Raw genomic sequence first — 24,795 nt, forward strand, 5'->3', positions numbered from 1 at the left:
TCCTTCATCGGCATGAGATCCCCGTGAAACTCCGGGAGATCTCTAAGGATACCCCTGGGCATTACCCCGGCGGCCGCGCCAGTGAGTGAGAAGGACGACGCTGCAGCTCGAGGGAACCGGCGACCAAGATGGCGACCGCCGCGAAGCCTGAGCTGCTGAGACGACGCTAGCGGCCTTCCGACCTCCCAGACGACCGGCGGGGGCTGCGGTGGGGGAGGAGCGGCGGGACGGACGGATTGGAGCCCGCTAGGGTCAGATTCTGGACGCCTGAGAATTGCGGGCTGGTAGTGGCGCTCGGGCTGGCCAGGGCGTGGCTCCTCCTTCCCTCTGCAGCGCCGGTTGGAGACCCCGGCTTTTGTGGGCCCTTGCGGAAACGAGAGTCTGAAACCGGCCAACCTGTCCCCCGTCCGAACTGTGGGCCCCGATGAGGGAAACTGCGGTGCCCGGCTGGATTGGAGCGCCGCCAGCAGAGTCTCTGGGAGCGACGAGGAGAGCCTGGGAGGCGGCCATCTTGACTCCCTCGGGCCCGGTGCTGCCTCACCCGACACCCCGGCTGTTGGGCCTGGGGTAGCCGTGCGCCCCCGGGATCCTCCGCAGTCCTGGTGAATCTCCTTTTGTGGGCACCTGCTGAGGCGTGTGGGGCGCCTCCAACTGACTTGTGGCTCAGGAAGGTACCGCGCGCTGCCCTCTGATCGGATACCGGCGCTAGTGGGAGGGCGCCTGACATCCCGGCTTCTGGGCCTGGAGAGGCCGACCGCAACTACCACACCAGGAAAGACTCGGAGTCCTCCCTGACGCCGGTCTCGGCTGGGGAGTGGCGTGTGTGCCTCGGTCCCGGGCTCCCTGGGGAAACACCGGCGGGAGGTCCCTGCTTGCCCCCGGTGCCGCCCGATAGCGCCGCCGGCGAGCGGCCCGCCATCGCCTCCCGCCTGGGGACTGGCTCGGTGCAACTACCGTGGCCCGGTGGGGTGACGCGGCGTGTGGCTCTGCCCCCCCCCGACCGAAGATCACCCCCGGTGGGGTCTGACCTCTGGATCCACGAGGCGGTGCTTCAGGCGTAGGTCTACCGCGCCACCCGACGTAACTAGACCGCCCTGACAAACACCGCTATCCGCGCCGCTCCCATCTAGAGGCTAGAGAACAGGGGCCCCAGGAAGGGGCTCCCCCCTACAAGCGGGAGTAAAGGCACGGTGCAGCGGGCCGGAACAGAGGTGGAGGCGAAGCGGCCCTGGTGCGGGAGTGGGCCCTGAGGCCTGGAGAGCTGAGTGTGCGAGGGGAAGGAGTCGGGAGGGCTCAATCGGGCCAGGACCATCTGGGGGCACATTCAACGCGTATCATCCCACTGCGGGGGGACGCACCGACCACCTCTGGAACCTAGGAGGGCCCAGTCCGGGCATCACGACTCCAGATGGGGAAGCCGAGAGGACCGAAGGGGGACGGAGGCCCTGCCTTGGAGACGCCCGAAGCTGCGACGCAGGCCCCGACGGAACTACAGCAGATGCAAGACCGCATCCTGGAGGCCATCGCGGCCACGAAGGACGCTCTGCACCAGGACATAGCGCAGGTGGCAACGGGTCTGGGGCTTCTACGAGCCGACCATGGGAAACTGACAGACAGGGTCAAGTCCACGGAGGACACCTTGAAGTATCTGTTACCGGGGCACAAATCCATGGAGGGTCGGATGACGGAGGCGTTGGGGAGAATACAAACTCTGGAGAGGAGGGCTGAGGATGCCGAAAACCGCAGCAGGCGCAACAACGTACGCCTGGTGGGTCTTCCGGAAAAAAAGGAGGGCCCTGACATGGTGGAATACTTGACCAACTGGCTGAGAACTGTGGTGGCACCAGAGGGTCTCTCACCCTTCTTCACGCTGGAACGGGCGCACCGGGTGCCGGCCAGACCCCCCAAGCCGGGCCTCCCGCCCCGCCCTGTAGTCATCAAACTCCTTCATTATAAAGACAGGGACTGGCTACTGCAGAGGGCCAGGGATGCGGGCCCCTTTCAGGTGGATAATAGCAAGGTCACGCTATTTCCTGACTACACGTTTGAGACCCAGAGGACACGAGCCTCCTTTCTATCCATCAAAAAGGAACTTCGAACTGAGGGTTTACAGTACTCACTCCTCTTCCCAGCCAGACTCAGAGTAGTGGTGGATGAGAAATCGTTGTTCTTCCCACGGCAGCGGAAGCGTGGACCTGGTGGGACTCCTACAAAGCAGGCACGGACGGGGCTCGCACCGTGACGGAGGCGGAGCTACGCGAACAACGTACGGTGAGGAAATCACAAAGGCTCCGAGGGCGCAGACATAGGTCCAGGAAGCCAACGGAATCCCAGACGGAGGACGAGAGGCGAGCAGCGCTGCAGGCAGTGATGGACCTGTCGGGAGCGGCGCTGGCCCAGTCGGGGCGGGCCTCGGGCTCTGAGGAGCGAGGGACGGGCTCGGAGACGGAACTATCGGAACTTGGCAGCACGAAAGGCCCGGTGGTCACGCCGGAGACGTCGGGGGAAATAGTTGAATGCTGAGTGTCGGATGAAGAACTCCTCCCGAGCAGCGGTAGCTGGGGTTTGCCACCATAGACATCTGAGCAGGCTGCAGTAAGATTGAACTATCGTGAGTTGCATGAGCACTGTGGGGCGGGGGGAATGGGACGGTACTTGAGGTCCTTGTAGCTAGTTCACGCCCCATAGGGCCCTTAAGGTCTCCGTAGTGCAGACTGCGGATTAGGTGTGTTGAGAGAGCACGTTTGCTCTAACGTAGTTAGGATGGGAGGAGCTTTTTTGAAGTTAGGTCCTGTTCTGGGGGAGGGGGGTCCGGGGAAGTTGGGGTGACCCAGGGCGGTGCTAGGGGTGGGGGGGCGAGGGAAGTTCAGTGGGGGGGTGGGAACAGTGTCACCACAAGCGCCAGGGAACGATTCACCTTCGCATTGTACCGGACACTGTGGGACAATGGCTAATGCAGGTTCAATAAAATGTGTGACTTGGAATGTGAGGGGGCTTCATACTATGGCACAGAGACACAAGGTGCATGCTTACCTGGTTCGCAGAGGGGTACACATTGCGTTTCTGCAGGAGACTCACCTGACAAAGAAGTAGGGTATAGCGCTGCAGCGTAGATGGAGGGGCCACATATTCAACACCACGTACTCCGCATTTGCTAGAGGGGTTCTGATCTGGGTAAGAGCGGGCACCCCTTTTCAGGTAACCAGACAAATAGTAGACCCGGAGGGAAGATACGTGGCGGTGGAGGGCAGGCTCAGGGGTCGTCACGTAGTTCTAGGAAGCATCTATGCACCTAATGTGGACCAAGCGTCCTACTTTGCAAAGCTCTCTGGTGACCTAGCTAGCTGCCTCACGGGCCCAGTACTGTTAGGGGGGGACTTTAATTCAGTGGCAGACACAACCCTAGATAGGTCACATCCACCATTACCCACATCCCCGATGCACCGGCTTGCGAAAAGCAGATCGGACTGGCAAGACAAATGGGAATTGACAGACGCTTGGCACGCACAGCACTTGGCGGAGAGGGACTACTCGTTCTACTCCAGCCTTCACGACCTCCACGTCCGTCTTGACGCTTTTCTGTGCTCTCCGTTGGTGCTTCCTGCGGTGGCCCGGACAGAATACCTAGCACGCACTTTATCCGACCATAACCCCCTGCTGTTGACGTTGGACTGGATGAACGAAATATCACGGGTCACGACGTGGCGGCTACGGCTGGACACGTTAGATGACTCACCGTTCCGTGAAGCGCTAGGAGGGTTACCCAATACTTCGCAGAAAATGAAGGCTCCGCGACCTCTAGGGCGATGGAGTGGGATGCCTTCAAGATTGTAGTGAGAGGCCACTGCATAGGAAAATTTGCGGGGGTGCGCAGGACCTTGCTGGACGATTTGGACAGGGCTGAACACGCGCTGAGAGAGTACGAATTAGCGCGCCCCAATCGGCCTGAGCTCCAAGATAGGGTCTGTGAGGCACGGGAGGCTGTGGCAGTGGAGGTAGAGCATCTTCGCAGCTTTGACTACAAGACGTATCTAACTAAAACACATGCCGAAGGAGATAAAGCAGGGACGCTTCTGGTTTGGTTAGCAAACCCCGCAAGAAACAGTCACCCGATCTTAGCCATACAGGGGGAGGAGGGACATGTGTGCACCACGCAACCGGACACACTGGACAGCTTTAGATTTTACTACGAGAAGCTGTACAAAAGCGCGCTAGTGGCCCGGGGGGAAGAAATAGGAGCATTTCTGGAGGAGTTGCGATTGCCACGCCTGGAGCAGGAGCAGGCAGATGCCCTAGGCGGTCGAATGGAGATAGCGGAGATTAGGGGGGCAGTGAAACGGATGGCACGCAATAAAACCCCAGGTTTAGACGGCCTGCCCATTGAGTTTTATGGACGGTACCTGGAGCAGCTGGCTCCCAGGCTCTGTACTGTGTACAACGAGGCCAAGGATAGGGGACGACTCCCGCGATCTATGAGTGAGGCCATAATGATTCCCTTACTGAAACCACGGAGGGAGAGCACCGATCCGGCCTCATACCGCCCGTTGTCCCTGCTGACGACGGACTACAAGATTCTGAGCACGATACTGGCGGCCAGGTTGTTGGTCCACATGCAAGAACTGGTTCACAAGGATCAATCCGGGTTCATACCTACCCGTAACACCACTCAGAATATCCGACGGCTGTTCAGGCTGGTGAATGACCCGCCACAGGCTGCTAAGGCGCCCCTAGTGCTGTCAGTCAACATAGAGAAGGCTATTGACAGCCTAGAGTGGGAGTACTTATACAGCGTAATGCAGTGTTTTGGCCTGGGCGACGGCTACATACACTGGACGAAAGTATTGTACTCCTCGGCGAAAGCACGGGTGAAAGTGGGCACGCTAGTATCGCAACCATATGAGGTGTGCCGCGGCACCAGACAGGGGTGTGCATTGTCCCCCCTGCTGTTTGCATTGGCGGTGGAACCCCTCGCGGCGGTGGCTAGAATGGGCAACTACTACGGAGGTCTGGAATTCGGAGGGGCCCACCACTTCATTTCGCTGTACGCGGACGACCTCCTCCTTTTTCTGGAAGATGCCGAGGGAGCGGTAGACGGTGCGGAAAGATTATTGGCGCGCTTCGGCAGGCTATCCGGCCTCAGGGTTAATTGGACTAAGACCTGCCTATTCCCCCTGCGGCTGGGAGAGAGGCAGCCCCCCACCAACCGGATGATTAGATGGGAGCCTAGTTGCCTGGACTACCTGGGAGTGCATGTATACCATGACGCCACGAACATTTTGGAGGGCAACGTGGGACGCTGCATTCGTGCCCTACGGGGCAGTATGTCCTTCTGGGCCACCCTGCCGCTATCAGTAACGGGTCGCATATCTCTTCTGAAGATGGTCGCCTTGCCCCGACTATTATACTACTTCAGGACGCTCCCGATTTGGGTGCCTGGCACGGTCTTCAAGCAGCTGAGGTCGTTAATAATCTCCTTTTTGTGGGGCTCGGGCAGACGCAGGATAGCGCTAGCGACGCTCACCCGCCCAAAAGATGAGGGTGGCCTGGCGGTCCCAGACTTTGAGCTCTACTACCTGGCGGCTCAACTGCAGACCTTCACGCAGGAAGTAGCGAGAGTGTTCCGCGGTCCAGAACGGGAGAGGAACAGTGGCACCCCCGCCATGTGTTGTCTTATATTACCCTTCAGCAGAGGCTGGCGCTCGGGGATTTGTCCCAGGAAGAGCGTACGTTTCGACTGTGCTGGAACCGCTCACAGAAACGTGCAGGAGTCAGACACCCATATGCGCCCGAAATCCCACTGGGCATGGTGACGGCACTCCCACATGGGGGTGACTGGTCGCGACTACAGTTATGGGAACAGGCAGGACTGCAGATGATGGGGGATTTGTACGATGACGGAGTACTGACCCCGTATCAAACGTTGCGGGACAGCTACCACCTCCCGAGAGGAGACTACTTATTGCAGGCGGCGGTGGTGAGGGCCATACAGGCACATTGGGGGAAAGGACTAAGTGATCCAATGACAACATTGGCTTGCCAATACACTATGATGTCGGCAGGCACCTTCAAAGCAGTGACATGCCTGTACTCGCGCATGCTGAACGAAACCCTCCAGCCCTTGGTGGCGTTAAAGGCCAAGTGGGAACTAGACCTGCAGCGGGAGATCCCAGACACCGCGTGGCCACAACTGGTGCGAAGGGCCAGGAAAAGCACTAGGAATGCACGTTTCCAACTGATTCACTTTTATGTGCTCCACAAAGCGTACCTTACCCCAGGTAAGATAAGGACATACTTCGGAGTTGAGGAGGCCGCTTGCCCCAGATGCAACAAACTGGGGGCGGATCTCGTACACATGCTGGGGGACTGCCCCCACCTACAGGACTACTGGAGGGAGATAGGCCACACATTAAATGACGTAACAGGCATGGACCTACAGTACGACAAAGCCGTTAGTATACTTCATTGGTTCCCACATACGCCCAAGAATAAGATATCCAGCAAGATTATAGACATGGGCCTCATATTGGCCAAGAGGGAGGTGACCAAGGGGTGGAAGTCGAAGTAAGGTCCCACGCACCGGAGGTGGTTGAACGAATTTCTGAAATGGGCAGCTAGTGAGAGCACACTCAGGTACCAACTAGCTCGTCGCAAACCAGACGAGAGGGCCCAGGAAGCGGCGATGGCTTGGGAGATCTTAGTGCAGGTGCTGCACAATGAGCTAGCTGAGGGGGAAGGGGAGGAAGAACCTAACAACGCAGCTGACACAACCACAGCTCCAGCTCCCTCGCCAACCACACACACCCAATAACTGATAAGATTTTCCTGTTAACCACCACATAGGCTAATTTTCCCGCGCTAGGAGCAGTGAAGGACACTGGGGGGGGGGGGGGGGGGGGGGGGGGGGGACGAGGGAGACTGGGGAGGGACTATTGGACCGAATTACTGGAGAAATTCGACGTTTATGAAAATATTGGGGGAGTGGGGAGAAAACTCTAAATGCAGGCAGCAGAATTCCTCACTTGATGCCCGTACATGTTGAAAATACGAGGATGTAACATATGATTGAATATCGCCGCCATACCTCAGGGATGTGGGCAGTATGGCTGTGTATACCACTCAGGAGCTCAACTAAGGGGGTCGAGGTATCTGCTGTAACTGGACTTATCCTATTAGATGTAATGCTTATTTGGAGCTGCAATAAAAACGGTTTAAAAAAAAAAAAAAGACACACACATCCCAGGCAATAGTGGAATGATCGGATCTGCTTATCCCATGGTGGCACACTCCTCTCCTTTCCTTTCCTTTCCCTTTTCTTCTCCTTTTTCTTCTCTTCATTTCTTCTCTATCCTCTTCTCATGTAGGACTAATCTCTCATCCTTTTTCCTCTTCCTAATGAACCCTGTAACAATGAGGCCTTTTAAATTTGTTGAGATACAAGCAAAATGCCCGGGCACATCTGTATGTAATAACGCCCATCATAGTTATGCTTTCTCCTACTTAGTCAACCGTATTCAGCCAAATACTCTTCTTTCTATTCAGATGTAACTCCAACAGCACATATAATGTTTCTCAATGTATAATTTTGTTGTACTGAAATTTTCAATAAAATTATTGAAATTAAAAAAAAGAAGTATAATAACAAAGCACTGAAGTCTTGTATGATTAATTAAGATACAATTAAAGAGTGGCATACCGAATGCTGAACAAGTGTTTGCAATAGTTTTGTTGGAAACTCCGTTAGCAGTTTTAGCTGCTAAGAAAGCCTTAAGGGCTATTTCAGAATGTGAAGTGTAAACTGTGCTGTGTGATTGCAACTTTGTGCAATGACAAGTTGCACCAGCTTTAATGATGTGCGTATTGTTCACCAAAGTTTTATGTGATTCCATTATATGGGCCCAAGGCCTAAGAAACGTATTATTGTTGCCAGGTTCATGTCTGATAAATGTAGGAATTTATATCTACAAAGGACTAGTTTAGGTTACCAAAACATTCACATTTCTACTTTGACAATGATTCTAACAGAGGTTAAGTTGGGGCCTAATACTTGTGAGGAAAATTACCCCTTCACATGTCCTCATGTGAGTGCAAAAAAGCATCTATTTTTGAGGTGTACCTTTGGGCCCCAGGTCACTGCCCCTGTAGCACATTGATACCTACACTTCTGACATTTTCACATGAAGAGCCACATGCTGTCTGTATGGTATGATAATGCATGCCGCTTTCAAGGGCGCCAAGACTGCATTGCTTACATGGCATTTATGGGCATGCAACAACTGTAAAATCTTTGACCAAGTCTTCTTTCAGGTGATGAGGCTGAAAAATGTGTATTTTACCTGTAGAACATACATTATTGTTAATTATGTGGTGTAGAACGTTTATCACTAGAAAAATGATAATAGGCACATACAGCAAGAAAAGTGAGCAGTTTATGGGTATGTAAATCTAATTTACATAATCTGTATAACAAAAGCCACATTTCCATGTACTGTTGCCTAAATATTAAAACAGTAATGTAACATACTTATCGAATAGGGCTTTCACTTTCAATTGATAATTCAGCTCTTGTAATTTTACCAGAAGTCTGCAAAGAAAGTTGAAAAATAATTATTAGATAAACAATGCATTACTTTACGTACATACCTATAGAATTGAATTTATTTATACACCTCAATTGTGTGGAATAAATCACATTTGTCACTTCAAAATAAGACGTCATAGGCTTAATGAACAAGTTACTTACCTACGGCATTCAGAGAATTTTTTCCTCAGCAGTACCTCTGGGCGTCGACTATGCGTTCGTCGTTGGCGTCGTGGTCACCAGAATGAAGTCGCGGTATCTACTAAGATGCCGCCCTCGCGCGCTGATTTCAGTTCTTTACGCTACATTCCAAGCCAGAAGCGCAGAGCCATGCAAGACACTGATCACTGGTGCACGAAAACTAGGGCCCTGAAAGGGAGTCCCTTCTCTAGAAGTCAGTTTGCAGAACGGGGAGGATGGGTGGGGCGGTTAGGAATCCATAACTAATCTATGTCTCTCATAGATATATCATTACCGACGGAGATAGACAATTAGTTATTGATTCCTCACCATAGAATAGATACCCCAGCAATATCAACCCCAGCGGTGGGTCTGCGAACCAAGTTCACACCAGAAAGTCATGGAGAACTGAACGGCCGAAGAAGCGATCCAGATAGAAGGAAAGCGCACATTTTGGATCCAGACGATGGAGACGCTCTTCCTCTTTAGAAGGATGTGGAGGCGGAAATAAGGTGGGCAAAGTGATGGTCATTCCTATGTGGAAAGAGGTAATCACTTTGGGAAGAAAAGAAGGTCTAGTGCAACGGACAACCTCTGGATGAACAGTCAAGAAAAGAGGTTTACAAGAAAGGGCTTGAAGCTCACTCACCCTGCGAGCAGAGGTGATGGCAACCAAGAAGTCAGTTTTTAAAGTTAAAAGTCTGAGAGGACAATTATGTAGCGGCTCAAAGGGAGCGCACATAAGATAAGTCAGAACGAAGTTCAAGTCCCACTGAGGCATTACGAAAGGAATAGGAGGAAAGAAATGAGTAATGCCCTAGGGAATCTATTCACAATAGGGGACTTGAAAAGAGAAGGTTGATTAGGAAGCCCAAGAAAGCCTGAAATGACTGAGAGATAGCCCTTAAGAGTGCCCACGGCGGAGCCTTGCTGGGCCTAAGAAAGGCGGTACAAGAGAACCTCAGAAATGAGGGGCGGAAAGGGGAACCACAGACTTTGCTGTGCACCATGCCACAAATTTGTTCCATCTGCAGGCATATACCGTTTTAGTGGAGGGACACCTGGCTGCCAAGATAACGTTAAACTTTGGGAGGTAGGTCGAAAACTATCAACTGCTGCCGCTCAATCTCCACGCAAGGAGGTGGAGGCTGGACAGGTTCGGGTGGAGGACCGTCCCCTGCTGCTGCAACAGAAAATCCTCCTGAAGAGGCAGTCTGATCAGAGGATCGATGGCCATGTGCAACAGCTCTGGATACCAGACTCCGAAGCCACTAGAATGACTTGGGCCTGATCGCGCTTGATCTTCTTCAGCACTCTGGGCAGAAGTGGTATAGGAGGGAAGGCGTATAGAAGACCGCAACTCCACTCAAGACGAAAAGCCCAAGTGCTGCCTTGGAAATTCGAACGCGCAGAACTGCTGACATTGTACGTTCTCTTCGGTGGCAAATAGATCTAAGCAAGGCTATCCCCACTGCTGAAAGAACCTTGCACTCCCTCAGAGTGAAGACGCCATTCGTGATCCATCATGTTTGTCTGCTCTGGCGTTCAGAGAACCTGCCAGGTGTTGAACCAACAGGGATATGCCCTGATGTTCTAGCCATGTCCAAAGGCAGAGAACCTCTTGACAGAGGGTCCACGACCCCATACGCCCTGTTTGTTGAAGACCACATGGAGGTGGTGTTGTCCGTGAACACCTGCACTACACTTCCCCGGACAGAGGGAAGGAATGCCTTTAGTGAAGGACGAATCACCCGAAGCTCAAGAAGGTTGATGTGGAGCCCGGACTCCGCTGGAGACCAGGGGCCTCTGATCTCTGCCTCTCCCATGTGGCTGGCCCACCCCAGTAGTGATGCATCCGTCACCACTGTAAAGTCTGGTGGGGAAGGGAGAGGGATCTGCCATTGACCCAATCCTGGTTTGTGAGCCACCACTGCAATTGGTGAGCAGTGCCCTCTGAGATCTGGACACAATCGGACAGATTTCCCTGATGTTGTGCCCACTGGAACTTCAGGTCCCACTGCAGAGCCTGCTTATGCCACCTGGCATGATCCACCAGCAGGATGCCGGAAGCCACGGGTCATCCTCTGGGTCATTTTGACCGAAACCCAGGATAACAGCTGAATGATCGGAATCATAGCCCGAATATCCCAGACTCGCTGCTCGGGAGGATAAACCCGAAACTGCGTCGTGTCCAGAAGCGCTCCAATGAAAAGGAGCTTCTGAGAGGGAGTCAGGTGTGACTTTGGCACGTTTATAGTGAACCCCAGCGAATGCAGAAGGTCCGCCATAGTCTGGAGGTGGGAGACAACTGCCTGGGACGATCCTGCCTTCAACAGCCAGTAGTCGAGATAGGGGGAAGACTGGAATCTCTGATCTGCGCAGATGAGCTGCGATCACCGCCATCACTTTCGTGAACACCCGAGGGGCGCTAGTAAGGTCAAAGGGGAGCCTACTGTGAACCGCAGGTAACGCCGGTGGGCCGGCAGGACGGGTATGTGAAAATAAGCAACCTGCAAGTCTAATGCTAACATCCAGTCTCCAGGGTCGAGAGCAGACAGGACCTGAGGCAGAGTCAACATCTTGAACTTCTCCTTCCGATGAAAGTGGTTGACTTTCCTGAGATTCAAGATAGGATGCAGGCCCTTGTCCTTCTTGGGCACCAGAAAGTAGTGGGAATAACAACGACAACCTACTTATAGGACAGGAATGTGCTCAATGGCTCCCTTGGCCAAGAGAGCCATAACTTCCTGTTGGAAAAGGGCCAGGTGATCCTCTGGCATACAATGGAATTGAGGTGGCATGGATGGAGGTGTAGTCTCGAAGGGGAGGGAGTAGTCCCTTCGGACTATCTGCAAAACTCACCTGTCCGACGTGATGTTGAGCCAGTGGGGGAGGTGATGGCGAATCCTGCTGCTCATTGGTGAATGATGGGCCTGAAAGGTCGGACTAGGAGGGTTTGGAGGCTGCTACAGAGAGAACGCTGGTGTACTGCCCCGCCCGCTGGCGACCCACGATGGTGGAATCCACGTCCTTGGCAGCACAGAAATTGGACAGCTTGCACAGGCCTGTGGCACCGGGCAGAACGTGGCGGGCCCCGCTTCCGTAGCCACGAAAGGGGCGAAAAGCAGACTGCGCCTGGTGGGAGGTGGAAGCAAGGCCCAAGCATCTGGCCGTAGCCCTGGAACCCTTAAAGCGCTCAAGCACTTTGTCTGCCTTGTCGCCAAACAGGCGACGGCCATCAAAGGGTATGTCCAAAAGCGTTGCTTTGACATCCCCTGAAAAACGAGTGGACCTCAACCAGGCTTAGCGGCTCAGTGCTACCGACCTGGAAATCATCCTGCCCGGTGAGTCTGCAGTGTCCAGACCACACTGGATGGTGAACTTCGCTGCGTCTCTCCCTTCAGCAAGAGCACGTGAGATTACGGCCCGGGCTTCCACGGAGCACTGTGGCAGCACCTGCACAATGGTGTCTCACACCGAGTGGGAGAAACAGGCCAATAGGAATGCGGTGTTCACCAACCGCAGCCCCAAGCTGGAGGAAGAAAACATCTTTTTCCCAAGGTGGTCCAGCTTCTTGAATTCCCTATCAGGTGGTGCATTAGGGAATGTGACTTTGGACGTGAAGGCTTGAACTACCAAGCTCTCAGGGGTTGGATGGGGAGAGAGGAAAATTGGGTCTCCCGTGGCCGGGCGGTGGCGTCAAGCAATTATCCTGTTCACAGGAGTCCCTGTGTTGGGCTTGGAGCAAGTGCCCAAAAGGATGTCCGTAAGGGCCTCATTGAACGGCAGCAGGGGCTCCGAGGAGGCTGCTGCCGGTTGAAGCATCTCTGTTTGGAGGTTAGTCCTGACCACCACAGTAGGAAGTTCGAGGTTTAGGGCCTTGGCTGCCAACTGAGTCTGCAGGGCCCGAGGGCGTGCCAGTGGATTTGGGCTGCCCGAAGATAGAATGTCAGGCTTCGTAAAAGCTTCGAAGCTGGGCAGGGGTTGCTCCGGGTCCCGGATCAGGAGGGAAGGCCGGAGTCGACCCAACAGGCTCCGCGGGCGGAGCTGGAAGACTCCCTTCCGCGTCACGTCGGCCGATGAAAATGCGAAGAGCGACAATGCTTTTTCGCCTTCTTCTTGTGCTTCGACTTACCCAAAGACGAAGACTTTGATGACGAGTGGTGGTGGTGGCTCCGGGACCGGTCCCGCGACTGGGACCTCGAACGGCACAGAGCCCCGAGAAGCTTTTGCGACCGCTCCTGCAAAGAGTTCGGATTCATAGCCCGGCAGTAGGAGCACGACTATGGGACGGGGTCGCGCTCCAGGCACCAAAGGTGCGGGACTGTGACCGACATTACTTTGTGACAGGAATCACAAGCCTTAAAGCCGGTCCGATGTGACATCCCTCCGTGCACCAGGAGTTGATGGACACAAGAAAAGGTGTCGACAAAAGTCACAAAAACTGGAGTCAAAGAGTGACTCAAAGTACCGCTCTCTCCGGATATGCGCTGACTAGCGGGGAAAAAGAACGTCCATCAGCACGCAAGGTTTGTGTACAAGTGGATATTGAAACGTCATTCTGGCGACCATGACGCCAACAACGAACGCAGAGTTGACGAACTCCACCTATTGACGTGCAGAGGTACTGCTTAGGAAAAAATTCTCAGGATCCAGTCTGGCGTCTGGGGGTAATTCTAAGGTGAGGAATCCATAACTAATTCTCTATTTCAGATATTAATATGATGGTTTGAGTAAAAGCGGCACACTATACAAATGAGCAATAACAAACTTTACTTCCATTAATAATAACCAATGACTTAAAAGATACACAATTGGCTGGCAGGTAAAATGGTTTGCAGAAACTTTACTCAGGTCATTTGATTGGTGGCATAATATTATACAATATTCTAGGTTGTACGAGGTTATCGTTGTTATACTGCTGACCAATTATTCATCGACCTACAGGACCCCAATTATTAGTTGACCAGAGCGGAATTCGAGTGCTGAATTCGGTTCTGCCATTGTCGCACCAGACTTAATGGGCATGAGAACAACGGACCCGATTTTACCGGCCAGTAAAACTGCTTTGGGGCTGCATTATAGCTTTGGCTCCTTTTCTTGCTCCCGCCCAACACTTTTCAATGGTACAGGGGGCCCCCTACTGTCTTCCTCAACTACTGCCAACCTCCCCACCACCCTTACTCCTATCCCCAGTCAAGCAGAAATCACTCCGGCTCACATTTACGACCTGAACGAGGTACAAGTCCGCGGAGGCTCCGTCGCTAAGGCAGAGGAGGATGTAAATGTAAATGTACATGTAAATGTAAGCTCAATATAAAAAATAAAATGCTTATAACTTTTGCTGCTGTAAGTCAGCATTGTGATTGGCCAGGGGATTCTGGAAGGCTGTGTGCTTCCTGATGCAGAGAGGACAGAGGAGAGGCAGCGGCCGGCGGTATTCACGTAAATGCTTTTTTAAAACTTTTTTTTTTATTTCACCCCTTCTGCTCTCCTGTTCGATAACAGCCAATAGTTGGAGATAATCTCCACAAAAAGGTAATCCTGTGCTGCATTCGACCCAGTAAACCCAGGTCTGCATGGTTATTCCCCATTCCACAGAGATAAATTCGTAATCCCACAGCACTAATGGGATGTTACCAAAAGGTATCTGATTTTACAGGGGAAGATTTACCACCCCATCAGTATTTTGCAACTCGTAACTAGAGCCTATATCGGTTCTTAAAGTTTTAGGCATTTCACATCATCGCTGTTAGGTTATCCTAGGAAAAGAGTAACATGTAAATGCTATGTAATTTGGCCCATATATCCTGAAGGTGGTGCACAACCTGAACCAATCCTTCATTTGCGTTACATGCCCAAACTGCACTTGACTAACCAGCACTTGAATCCCCTATGTCTAATATGCATTTCAGTAGCCAATATCGAAAGGTCACAAACTCAGTACCACAGAAATAAGTGTCATTGCCAAATTACATCTTCTTCATCCTCACATACAATCCCCCCTCTCTCTAGCACACACCCTCCAATCTCATCCACACGAAGACACGTAGTTCGTGCAATCCATGACCGTTGTATGCTAGAATGTTGAATACAGTAATAACCTCAGGCATCAATACTGTGTCCTGAATATTGCTTACAAATATATTTTCTCATAGGTGTAGGTTTTTTATTATTAGCGCCAAATAGGGAAAAATATGTGTTACCGATATTTATCGTCATGATTCATGTCAGCTGATATTTGATAACATCTCCAACCCTATACTCATGGCAATTATGGAAGGTTCGATGCCGCCTGTGGACTGAGACCCATACTGGGCCATCCACAATGCTGGCATGGAAAAACTGGCTTCAGCCCTACATATGTAGCTTGAATGCAGCAGCTTTTTAACGTACAGGCAGATCTGTCAAATAATATATTTTGATAGAAAGGAACCCTACTTTTAAATATTAAGTATGTCACCTTTAATTAGGCGCTATATAAAACCTTTAAAATAAATAAATAAATAAATCTTGTGGCACAAAAGGTAGGGTGACTAGTAAAATGGAACCAGGTACAAAATGAGGGTTGGCATGTTTTTGCATGTTTCCAGCATGTTTCTGCAGTTAATAGCTCCAAAAAGCTATTTCCACGAACAAAGCACGTAGATTTTTCTATGAGAAAAACCAAAGTACAATTCCAATATTATTCTTGGTAGCTTCGATTGCTTGGAATAAGCTACATAATTAATTCAACCACCATTTTAAATCTTTATTAAAAATCTAATTTAATGATGAAGTTGTATATTTCTCAGACATCTAAAGGAAAAGTAACTTAGAAAGTTAGACTTTATGTGCCTGAAGTTTCAGTAGGCTAATTATCATACTGCAGTTGCCCCACTGTCGCTACCTTTCCTTGATGAGCTGTGATAACTGCTACCAGAACAGAAATATAAAAGTAGACCTTTTGCTGGAAGACCTGTGTGCGAGGAATTCGACTTATCCTCAGAGAAGGATTTAGGAACTAAATTAACTTACAGCAGAAGCAGTTTGTTGTGGTTGAGTAAGTGAAGATAGCTCATTTTCCATGACACACCACTGGGTGGGGTACCAGCCTCCCCCTGGAGAAGAATGATTCTGCCATCCTGATTTGTCCTGAGAATTGTGCACTGAGGTATAGTTTGAGTAAAGCAAATAGGATGTGCTGCAAGAGGGAAGGTTTGCAATTGGCTGTTTAGGGAGTGCCCAGGAGTTGATCCACCCACTAGCTAATGAGGCCTACAAGAATTAAACCGCAACAAAAGCTTCTCTGAACACATCTGGAAATGTGTAGTGTGGAGAACTTAAGGGCTAGACCTGCTCCCACTTTCACTTTCAGAAGAGGACTCCAAGGGTCATTTGGCTGATGACTTGTGTGCTACAGGGCCACGAGAAGCTGAAAAAGGCATTTTCCTGGAGTGAATAGCTGACCAGTGGTAAGTGGACCTGGACTGAATTGTGCTTTCTGTTGGAGTGGGTCTGGGTTAACCACAGATTCCGCACCTTTAGAACAGATACCAAAGTAGTAACTTCCCTGGTGGGAATGTGGAATGATTCACATCAAAACGTCCTATAGGACTGAATGGCCAAAATGTCCTTACTGTCCGACCTGGCTGTCAAAGTAATAGTGTGATGCAGACGTTGCAGCATGACAAACATCAAATATCAAGGACAGCTCATTTGTATCAGCATTGGCCCTGGTGGAATGGACCCGCAATCCCTCTGGAGGCTGCTTCTTGGCCAACATATGTAATGCAGCAGAATATATACCCGGTCCTCTCTGGACTGCCTTGTCTTGCTTTGTCCTAGAAAATCCTACATAGAGCTATTGTCCACCCAATGGTTTTTGGTATGATCAATGCAAAAGCCCATCACTCTTCTGGAGTCCACACAATGGAGTCTCTCCTCTCTTGATGGTTGAGGGAGCAAAGGACATAAGTGTGATCGGTGAACAACAAGAAAGGAACTCTAATCATCGGTACTAGTTTGAAACAGAAGATCCTCCCAAATTGTCAGGATGACCAGAGGACAGATGCTAATGCCCAGAAGATTTGGATACCACACTTCTCTGGCTCAATCCAGAACCACTAGGATGACTCGGGCCCAGCCGTTTCTTATCTTCCGAACTCTTATCATGAGAAGTAGCAGGAGGAAGGCAGGCAGAAGTACTGTGCTCCACTCTTAGTGGAATGTGCCTCTGAGAGACGGCCTCCTTGGATTCTTTGGCATATAAATGTTTTGACATTGCTTGTTTTGGCTCAGGCAATGAGACAGCCAGGGTTCTACGCATTGCTGGAAGATACCCTACGTCTCTGTCGGTGTAATTGCCATTCATGATCCTCTAGGTGTCACTGGTTGAGTTTGTCTGTCCATTTAAAGACCTTTTCAGATGGTGTACATTCAGGGAAATGCCCTGACTATTTAGCCAGTTGATGAGGCGCAGGGGCTCATGGCACAGGGCTACGGACCCCACTTTGCGCTACTTTTTTTAACATCACATGGCAATCGTGTTGTCTGTGAGCACCTGAACCAGCGTCCCCCTGATGGATGGTAGAAAGGCTTTCAGCACCAAATAGTCATCAACTCTAACAAATTAATGTGGAGATGGGTCATTGTCAGACACCGGAGTACTCTGATCTCCACCTCTCCCAGATGACCTACCCACCCAGCAGTGATCCTTCTATCACTACCGTTCACTTAGGGTGGAATTGGGGAGGGGTCTGCTATTGATCCAACTGTGGTCGAGCAGCCTCCGCTGCATATCTTTAGCAGTTGACTCTGAATCCTGGATGGAATCTGATAGGGTCCCTTGATGCTGGACCCACTGAGACTTCAGATCACATTGCAGAGCTTGCATATGCCAACTAGCATGGTCGAAGAGCAGGGTGCATGAAAGCTAATATTGCTAGACACCTCAGAGCCACTCTCACTGAGATCATGGACTGAGAGTGAAATATCAGATCATAACTTGAATGTCCGGTACTCTCTGGTCTGGAGGGAAGGCCCAGTAACTCGCCGCATCTAGGAAGGCTCTGATATTAGAAAGCCTCTGTGAAGGAGTCAGGCCGGAAATTTGAGTTGTTAGCAGAGAGGTTGTCATTACGAGGTGCTCCGCACAGGAATTTATCTACACTTTTAAGTGATTACAACTGAAGTGCAGCAACATACTGTGGTAGTCCAACAGTGGCACAGCAAATGCCCTGTACAGTGGGGAAGTAAGAAGAGAATTAAGGGACCCCCACTCCCTTAAGCTACGGAGACACTCAGCTACGCAGACTGTCAGGCCATTGACAGACACCCCAATTCTATTGAAAAGGATCCAAATTAAGGTGGAGAGATTGTCCTCAATACAATAACTTTCAGCTATCAGGTCAGTCCAGGGCTCTGGACCCTAAGTAAGGTGTGTACCTCCCCCCTCTGCATATCCCATTTCTGATCTCCATCATGGCTTTGGCATCTCCTTGCAGGCCAAAGGGTCAGTTTAAAATAACTGAGGTTTCGATGATGATGCAGTGGCATTCTTTAAGAAGGTTTTTCACGCCGAAACACGCGCTGAGCAGATATCAAATACAAGCCACAGCACTGGTGAAAAATAAAAAATAAAGATTGGTTGTTTGGAGAATTATGCGAAGATATCTAACACAAACCACAGCCAGTGTGAAAAATGAAAAGAATGGCTAGCAGATGTTGTTGAACTGTTTTTTAAACTGTGTTCGAAATATTGAATATTGTTTCAAAAATTAAAGAAATGATGTGAAATATTAAAATATGCAAGACCAAGTAGGAGATGAATGTTGGTGTATAAAAATGGCTTTATGAAGGTGAATGATGTTTTAGCTTATAGATTTCAGTGTCTTTGTGACCTGCAAAAATTGATGTTCAGGACATCCCGCCCGTTCAATTAGAAGGAATGATATTATATTTTTTTACTGAGTCACAATAAAAAGACATATGCGAATGAGGTGTTCTATTCTCTGGGCCATACATTTGTATGCATAGACAATATATACTTATGAACTGAAGTTGAAATTTTGAGGTGGCTGGGGTATTTCTTCATTACTTCTATTCAGGTGTGACTTCAGCACGTTGACAGTGAAACCAAAAGATGTTAGGTTTGCTGGCTTTTGGAGTTGGTCGGTGACTGACAGTGGCAAGCCAGTGGTCATGGTAGGAGAAGACTGGTACACCAGACCGTTGAAGGTACGCTGCGACCACCACCATCACCTTCGTGAACACCTGAGAGCACTGGTGAGGCCAAAATTGAGCACAGCAAACTCAAAATGCTTGTGGAACACCTTGAAGCGCATAATAGTGCCTGGGGGCCTACAAGACAGGAACAAGGACATAGTAGTCTCGTAGGTCCGGTGGTACCATCCAGTCTCATGGATACACAGCAGATAGAACCTGGGACAGTGTGTGCAACTTGAATGTGTCCTTCCACAGGAAGAAATTGTGAGATTCAAGATCTAAAATAGAAATAAATCCTGTGTCCTTTTTTAGCACAAGGAAATAACAGAAGTAATAACTTCCTTGGCCGGGACTCTTTCTATGGCCCTTTCCAAAAAAAGAGCCTGAACTTACTACAGCAAAAATGGAAGTGTTTCTCCATGAGCCATTCTGATGTAGATGAAAGAGGAAGTGGGTCAGAAAGAAATGGAAGGGCATAGCCCCACAGACCCATCGCCAGGTGCCACCTCTCAGATGTCATGGCCAATCCTCAATTGTCTGCTCCAAATGTGAGCGGAATTCCTCCGGAACTGCTGGCAAGGTTTCTATCACCAGGTCCCATAATGCATGGGAGCACCTACCCAGAAAACACCTGTCATTGTGTTACAGAAGGGAGAGGCTAGCTGAAGAGAACTCCAGTTGCCTGCATGCAACAACTCTATGACTTTATATTTAGGTGTGAGGATGGGGAGGTTTAGGGAAAAGACTTGGATTGATCCTGCAAGTGGAAGCCTCAACTACCAGGCTCTCCCGAGTAGGGTGTTGAGTCAACAAGGCAGAGCCACCATGAGCAGGCCTGTAGCGTTATGCTTTTGGTCCTTTTACAGGTGGGTAGGAACAAGGTTTAGCCCAGGTGCCCATGAGGCCAGTCAGGACTTCGCTGAATGACAGCAAGTGCTCAGAATAGGTATGCCTAGGCTGCATAACTTCAGTGTGGACACACGTTTTCACCTCAACAAACAGCAAGTCCAGGACTTTAGCTGCCCGTTTGATGATCACAGCAAATGAGGCTGTGTCTTCTGTGGAGTTTCAGAGGAGAACCCAATCCAGTGTAAGGAGAATTGTCCTCATGTAGGTACAAATAGAAAGGAAAATGTTACTGTTCATGGCCTGTAGTGCTGTAGATTCACATGTTTAGCATAATCCTTTCATCTAGCGTTGGGCTCGGATGTGTACAAGTTGTTTTTCTTCATAAAAAGTTTTTCCGAGTAATCCTCTTGCTGGTAATGCATATGGTCATCAAGTCCATTATTATATTGTTTTCCCGCAAAGCGGGTGAGGATGAAATGTTGAAGTAAAGCATTGTATAGATAGATGTCTATGCTAAAAGATTTAGTGATAACCTATAAAAGTAACTACAAACAAACACAAGTATCAGGAGAGGAGGTGGGGCGCATGTGAATCTACAGCCGGACGTGCACAAACAGATGCTTACTGGGTATGGAACATTTTTTGTTCAAGGCGAGTGTGGCTGTAGATACACATGCTTAGCATAGACTGTAAAGCAGACCTTGTAAAGCAGTGCTCTTCCATAAGCAATGGCTAACCTGTGGTGGTTATAGTTGTTTGAAATAATGTATGCAGAACTGCTTGGCCCACAGTAGCTTGTTTAAGGGCTAGCACATCTACACAGTAATGTTTTGTAAATGTATGCAATGTAGACCATGTCGCTACTTTGGATATATATCAGCTATAGATATATTTCTTAGAAAGGCCATTAAAGGAGAAGTTACTTACTTCTGGTAACGCCTTATTTGGTAAACACAGGATCTAGCCGCAGATTCCTTATCTTAGAATCCTCCCCAGGCCATCCTGCTCTTCACTGGTGTTGTAAATGCATGACCAGTCTGAAGCTGATCAAATCATAATGTTTTACATGCTGACTTTTGTAAGCCTCTTCAATGCATCTACACCAGCATATGACAGCACATAATCCTGTGGTCTAGGTAAAGTGCTAACTAAATACCACAAGAATTCAAATCACAAATAAAGCATTGGTGGAACTATCTTACCTTAATTTCACAGTAAACTGTACTCCAGTCTTTAGAACCATCGGCTTTTGTGGATGGGTTGGCATGCAAGGCTGTCTTTCAACAACAAAGGAACTGCACAGGAAAGGTGAAAGGTATTTTTATTGTTTTTTGTACCATAGAATTGCTTACAGTACTCAATTAATTTGGAAGCAAATGCATTGCCTAGTTCTTTAGACACTGAACTGAATACAGGAGAATAGGTACAGTTTTTGTAACTGATACACAGTGTGTGGTGCAATTTGTCTGTGACTCGTGTACGAATTGTCATAAATGGGAATACATATTGAATAACACAGATACAAATTATTTATGAAAGCGTAAATATTCAAAGCCATAGATTTTGGAATTCAAACAAAATCTCCAAAGAGAACAGAATCAGGTCTTTGGTGCTTTAGAGGCACTTACTACTGGCACTTCTGAATTTCCTTCCCTTGAGTACCAGAACTACTGCTTGGCAAGTAAACGCACCAATCCTGTGAGGAGCCTGGCGCAGGCTCAGGTCAGGTATGTGTGGCACTTCACAACAGGTGTTGCAAGAGCTCTGTTGCTGGTGAAACAGGCAGTAGAATGTGTATGTACTCCACTCAATCTAGTGTCAGTGCTGCCCCTATAAGCCGCTGCTAAATTTCTCATCAGCACCTCATTTTGCTTACCTAAGGGCTGTTGTAGGTGTGGATCACACTGCTTGGTAAAGCAGAGCCCGATCAGGCCTGTGTTACAGGCCAGTGCCTGCCAAGTATTGTGACACACAGGAAGTCCGTAAGATGATGTGATGTATTCTTTAGATGAGCTGAGGAAGGAAGAGGATGGCTACCGACAATAAGAAAGACTGAGCAGATACCGTTAAAGCACAGCCAGGATGCAGCATTTGTAATAATAAAGAACTGTATTGAATGCTTTGTGTGTTGGGCTGTCTCAGCGTGCAAGTGCCTGAATGTATATGTCCTTGGGTGCGTGAGGCAAAAATGCACTATGTAGTACTAGATAAAAAAGTGATTATATTTCAGCAAATTATGCAAACTTTTCTTCTAAGTGTAATAGAGTTCTGTAGAACATAGGCTGCTTTTAAATTGCATATACTGGACATAGAACATGCTTGATGGAAGCATCTATAATACCTTGTGTATTATGGGTACTGAAAGAACCAAAAGGTAATGCACAGCACTATAAAAATAAATAACTAAATAAAACAATAGGTGCTAATCACCCCCAATGAGCAAACCTTTATTAACTGCTCACTATATCACCTCTATATTGATTCTTACTCACCCCAATCCAACTAAGAAAACTATGTAGCTAGTGCTACTTGTTTTGCTACCTCAAGCACCAAGCTCAAGGTTAGCTAGCTTGCACACTTACACAGGACCGTGCAACTCAGCCCAGGAGGGCTGGATACAAAGGGGAAGTAGTTATGTGTAAGAATATTTCATACATGTGCCAATAACCAATATTATTGTTAATTGCAGTGAGTATATTGGCTTACACTGTATTTTGAAACTTCACCATTTTCCTTTTTCCGCTCCTAACCTGACTTCAGCGGTGACATCCACAAATGCAAAGCCTACAAAATGTATTTCCTCTTAAGTAAATTTCCATTTATAAGGATGCTGTTTTTCAAATGAATCCCCTCTGTGAGCCTGAAACTGTTCTATTACAAAGTGAATAAGTAGAAAGAATTCAATATAAATGCACGGAGAGCAGTGGTAGCAAAGACATATTGTCAGTCAGAGAATACTCATTGTTTGAGAGGAGTCAGTGTACAACACCACCTTAATTCAAGTGGTCACCGCCGGCTTCACAACAAATACGGAAATAAATGTGTCATCTCTATTCACAAATAGATTTTATGCTCCTATAACCAAAACCAATAAAAACAAGCCTACTTGTACAGTAGTCAGATATAATGTTATCAGCAGCGCCCATAATAAAAATAAAATATATTACCCCAGATACTCTGCAGATATGATTCTAACACTTCTGCCCATGTGTGAAGCTTAACACTTTCTACCAAAAGTGATTAACAATTTGTAAGCAGACACGTAATGAAAATATAAGAAACCTAAATGGGCCTAGTAACAGTGTTCACAATACCATTCTCTTAATACATCAAGAACTACCTTGTGTGTAAATGTGCTTCTTGTGAAAGAGTAAAATGCAATCATTCAAAGTGAAGTTAGCTAGTGGCTGAAGTAAGCCGACCCATTGCCCCATGCTGTATGCTGTAGCGGGTGAATTACAAATAACAGACCAATGGATGCCTTGGGGCATCAGCCGCACCTCCAAGGAGGTGTTCAGAACTAAATTGACAGCCGGGTTAATCTCCTCTGCAATAGATGCCAGTGTTTTCGCTAGGCAGGCATCAGAAGGAGACCCGCACTTAAGAGCCTTCATCAATTCAAGGAGTTTCTCCAATGAGATGGCGGGGAACTGCATAAGGGTAGAGCCAGTGCTAGAACTAACATGGGGGGCAGGTCCATGACTGCCACCAGTACAAATGGCTGGGCTTCAAAGGAGTCTTGGATAATTTTAATTTTGTCATGAAAAAAAACAGGCCAGATGATTAATCCAATCACTGGAAGGGGTAAAAGGGCTGCTGATAGCCTTGGGAGATGCAAAGTCCTTAACAATGTTAAAAAGTTATCTGCTTTTATTATCCGCCTGTTCAATTTTGGTTGTAAAGAAAGGTTTCTTTTCTTCATGGATCTTTTCATAGTGGTCTTTCAGGGCCTGATTGAAAATAGTTTTTTTTGTGGGTTTATAGTTAGTCCGCCACTCTCTTTCAAGGCGTTTGTACACACGTTTGCTCTTCCTAATTGTCTAGGTAAACAAAGGGGCAGAGGCTCTATTGGTTTTGGCTACCCAGGTGATAGGAGGGGCAAGCTCTAAGGAACATAAATTAAACCAGTTCTCAAGGGAGAGGACATCACTCTCAAGGTCTCCACTATGAGGGATAGGATGAGAGCTAAGAGCGCTATGCAATGCCTCTGGGGTAAGCTGATGAAAAGGCCTAAAACTGCTAGTCCAGGGTTTACCATGTGGTTGGTAACTGCCTAACTCCCGTCGGACCCTAAAACATAGCAGAAAATGGTCTGACCATGCTACAGGGAGAGGCGCATCCATTTCAATCCGCTTCGATGAGAACATCTGGTCCAGTTTATGACCCTTTTGATGGGTAGGGAGGCAAACAAACGGAGTCAGGTTGAGTATGTCAAGAGATTCGCGCAGCCCCATAGACTCAGGTTCCATGGGGTTATCCATATGAATATTGAAATCCTCGAGAACCAGACAATGATTATATTTGGCGGCAATAGGGGAGATAGCCTGGCTAATATACTCCAGGAACTTTCCCGCCGGCACCGGCGGTCGGTAGATTACTAACCCTGCAATAGATTGGTTGGCGGAGACTGTTAAAAAAAAAAAGCCTCTCAGCCCCCTCTAACTTCACAGTCAAGAGCAACAGGCAACTGAAAGAACTCCTAAAGATTAACGCCACACCCTAGCCTCTCCCCTAAGGTCAATCCTTTCTTAGGATCTGATAACCAGGGGGGATCGCACTGGCAATAGTGGGGTTGGAGGCTTCCGTTAACCAAGTTTCGGTTTAAAAAATCATGTCAGGAGTTAAATCTACTAACAGGTCATGGAGCTGAAGCTCTTGTTTATTTACTGAATGGGTGTCAACAAGGGCACCACTGTTAAGGTTCTCTTTAAACACCCCCGGATTAGGAGAAGCCGCCTAATTACAGTATTTGCACACAGGAC

At 48.9% G+C, this 24,795-nt stretch overlaps 1 protein-coding gene across 3 annotated transcripts in view; it reads right to left on the reverse strand.

The window, feature by feature from the left end:
• The window catches only part of STAT1 (signal transducer and activator of transcription 1), a 786,410-nt gene that overhangs the window by 514,786 nt on the left and 246,829 nt on the right, over window positions 1-24,795 (reverse strand). For all 3 annotated transcript variants that reach the window (XM_078680398.1, XM_078680397.1, XM_078680399.1), the window contains exons 10-11: window positions 21,016-21,108; window positions 8,522-8,581 (exon numbers count right to left, since the gene is read on the reverse strand). In XM_078680398.1, the coding sequence (XP_078536524.1) occupies window positions 8,522-8,581; window positions 21,016-21,108 (153 nt within the window). The remainder of the gene's footprint in view (window positions 1-8,521; window positions 8,582-21,015; window positions 21,109-24,795) is intronic.

Source organism: Lissotriton helveticus, chromosome 3_1 (genome assembly GCF_964261635.1).
Source record: "Lissotriton helveticus chromosome 3_1, aLisHel1.1, whole genome shotgun sequence".
Lineage (NCBI taxonomy): Eukaryota > Metazoa > Chordata > Amphibia > Caudata > Salamandridae > Lissotriton > Lissotriton helveticus.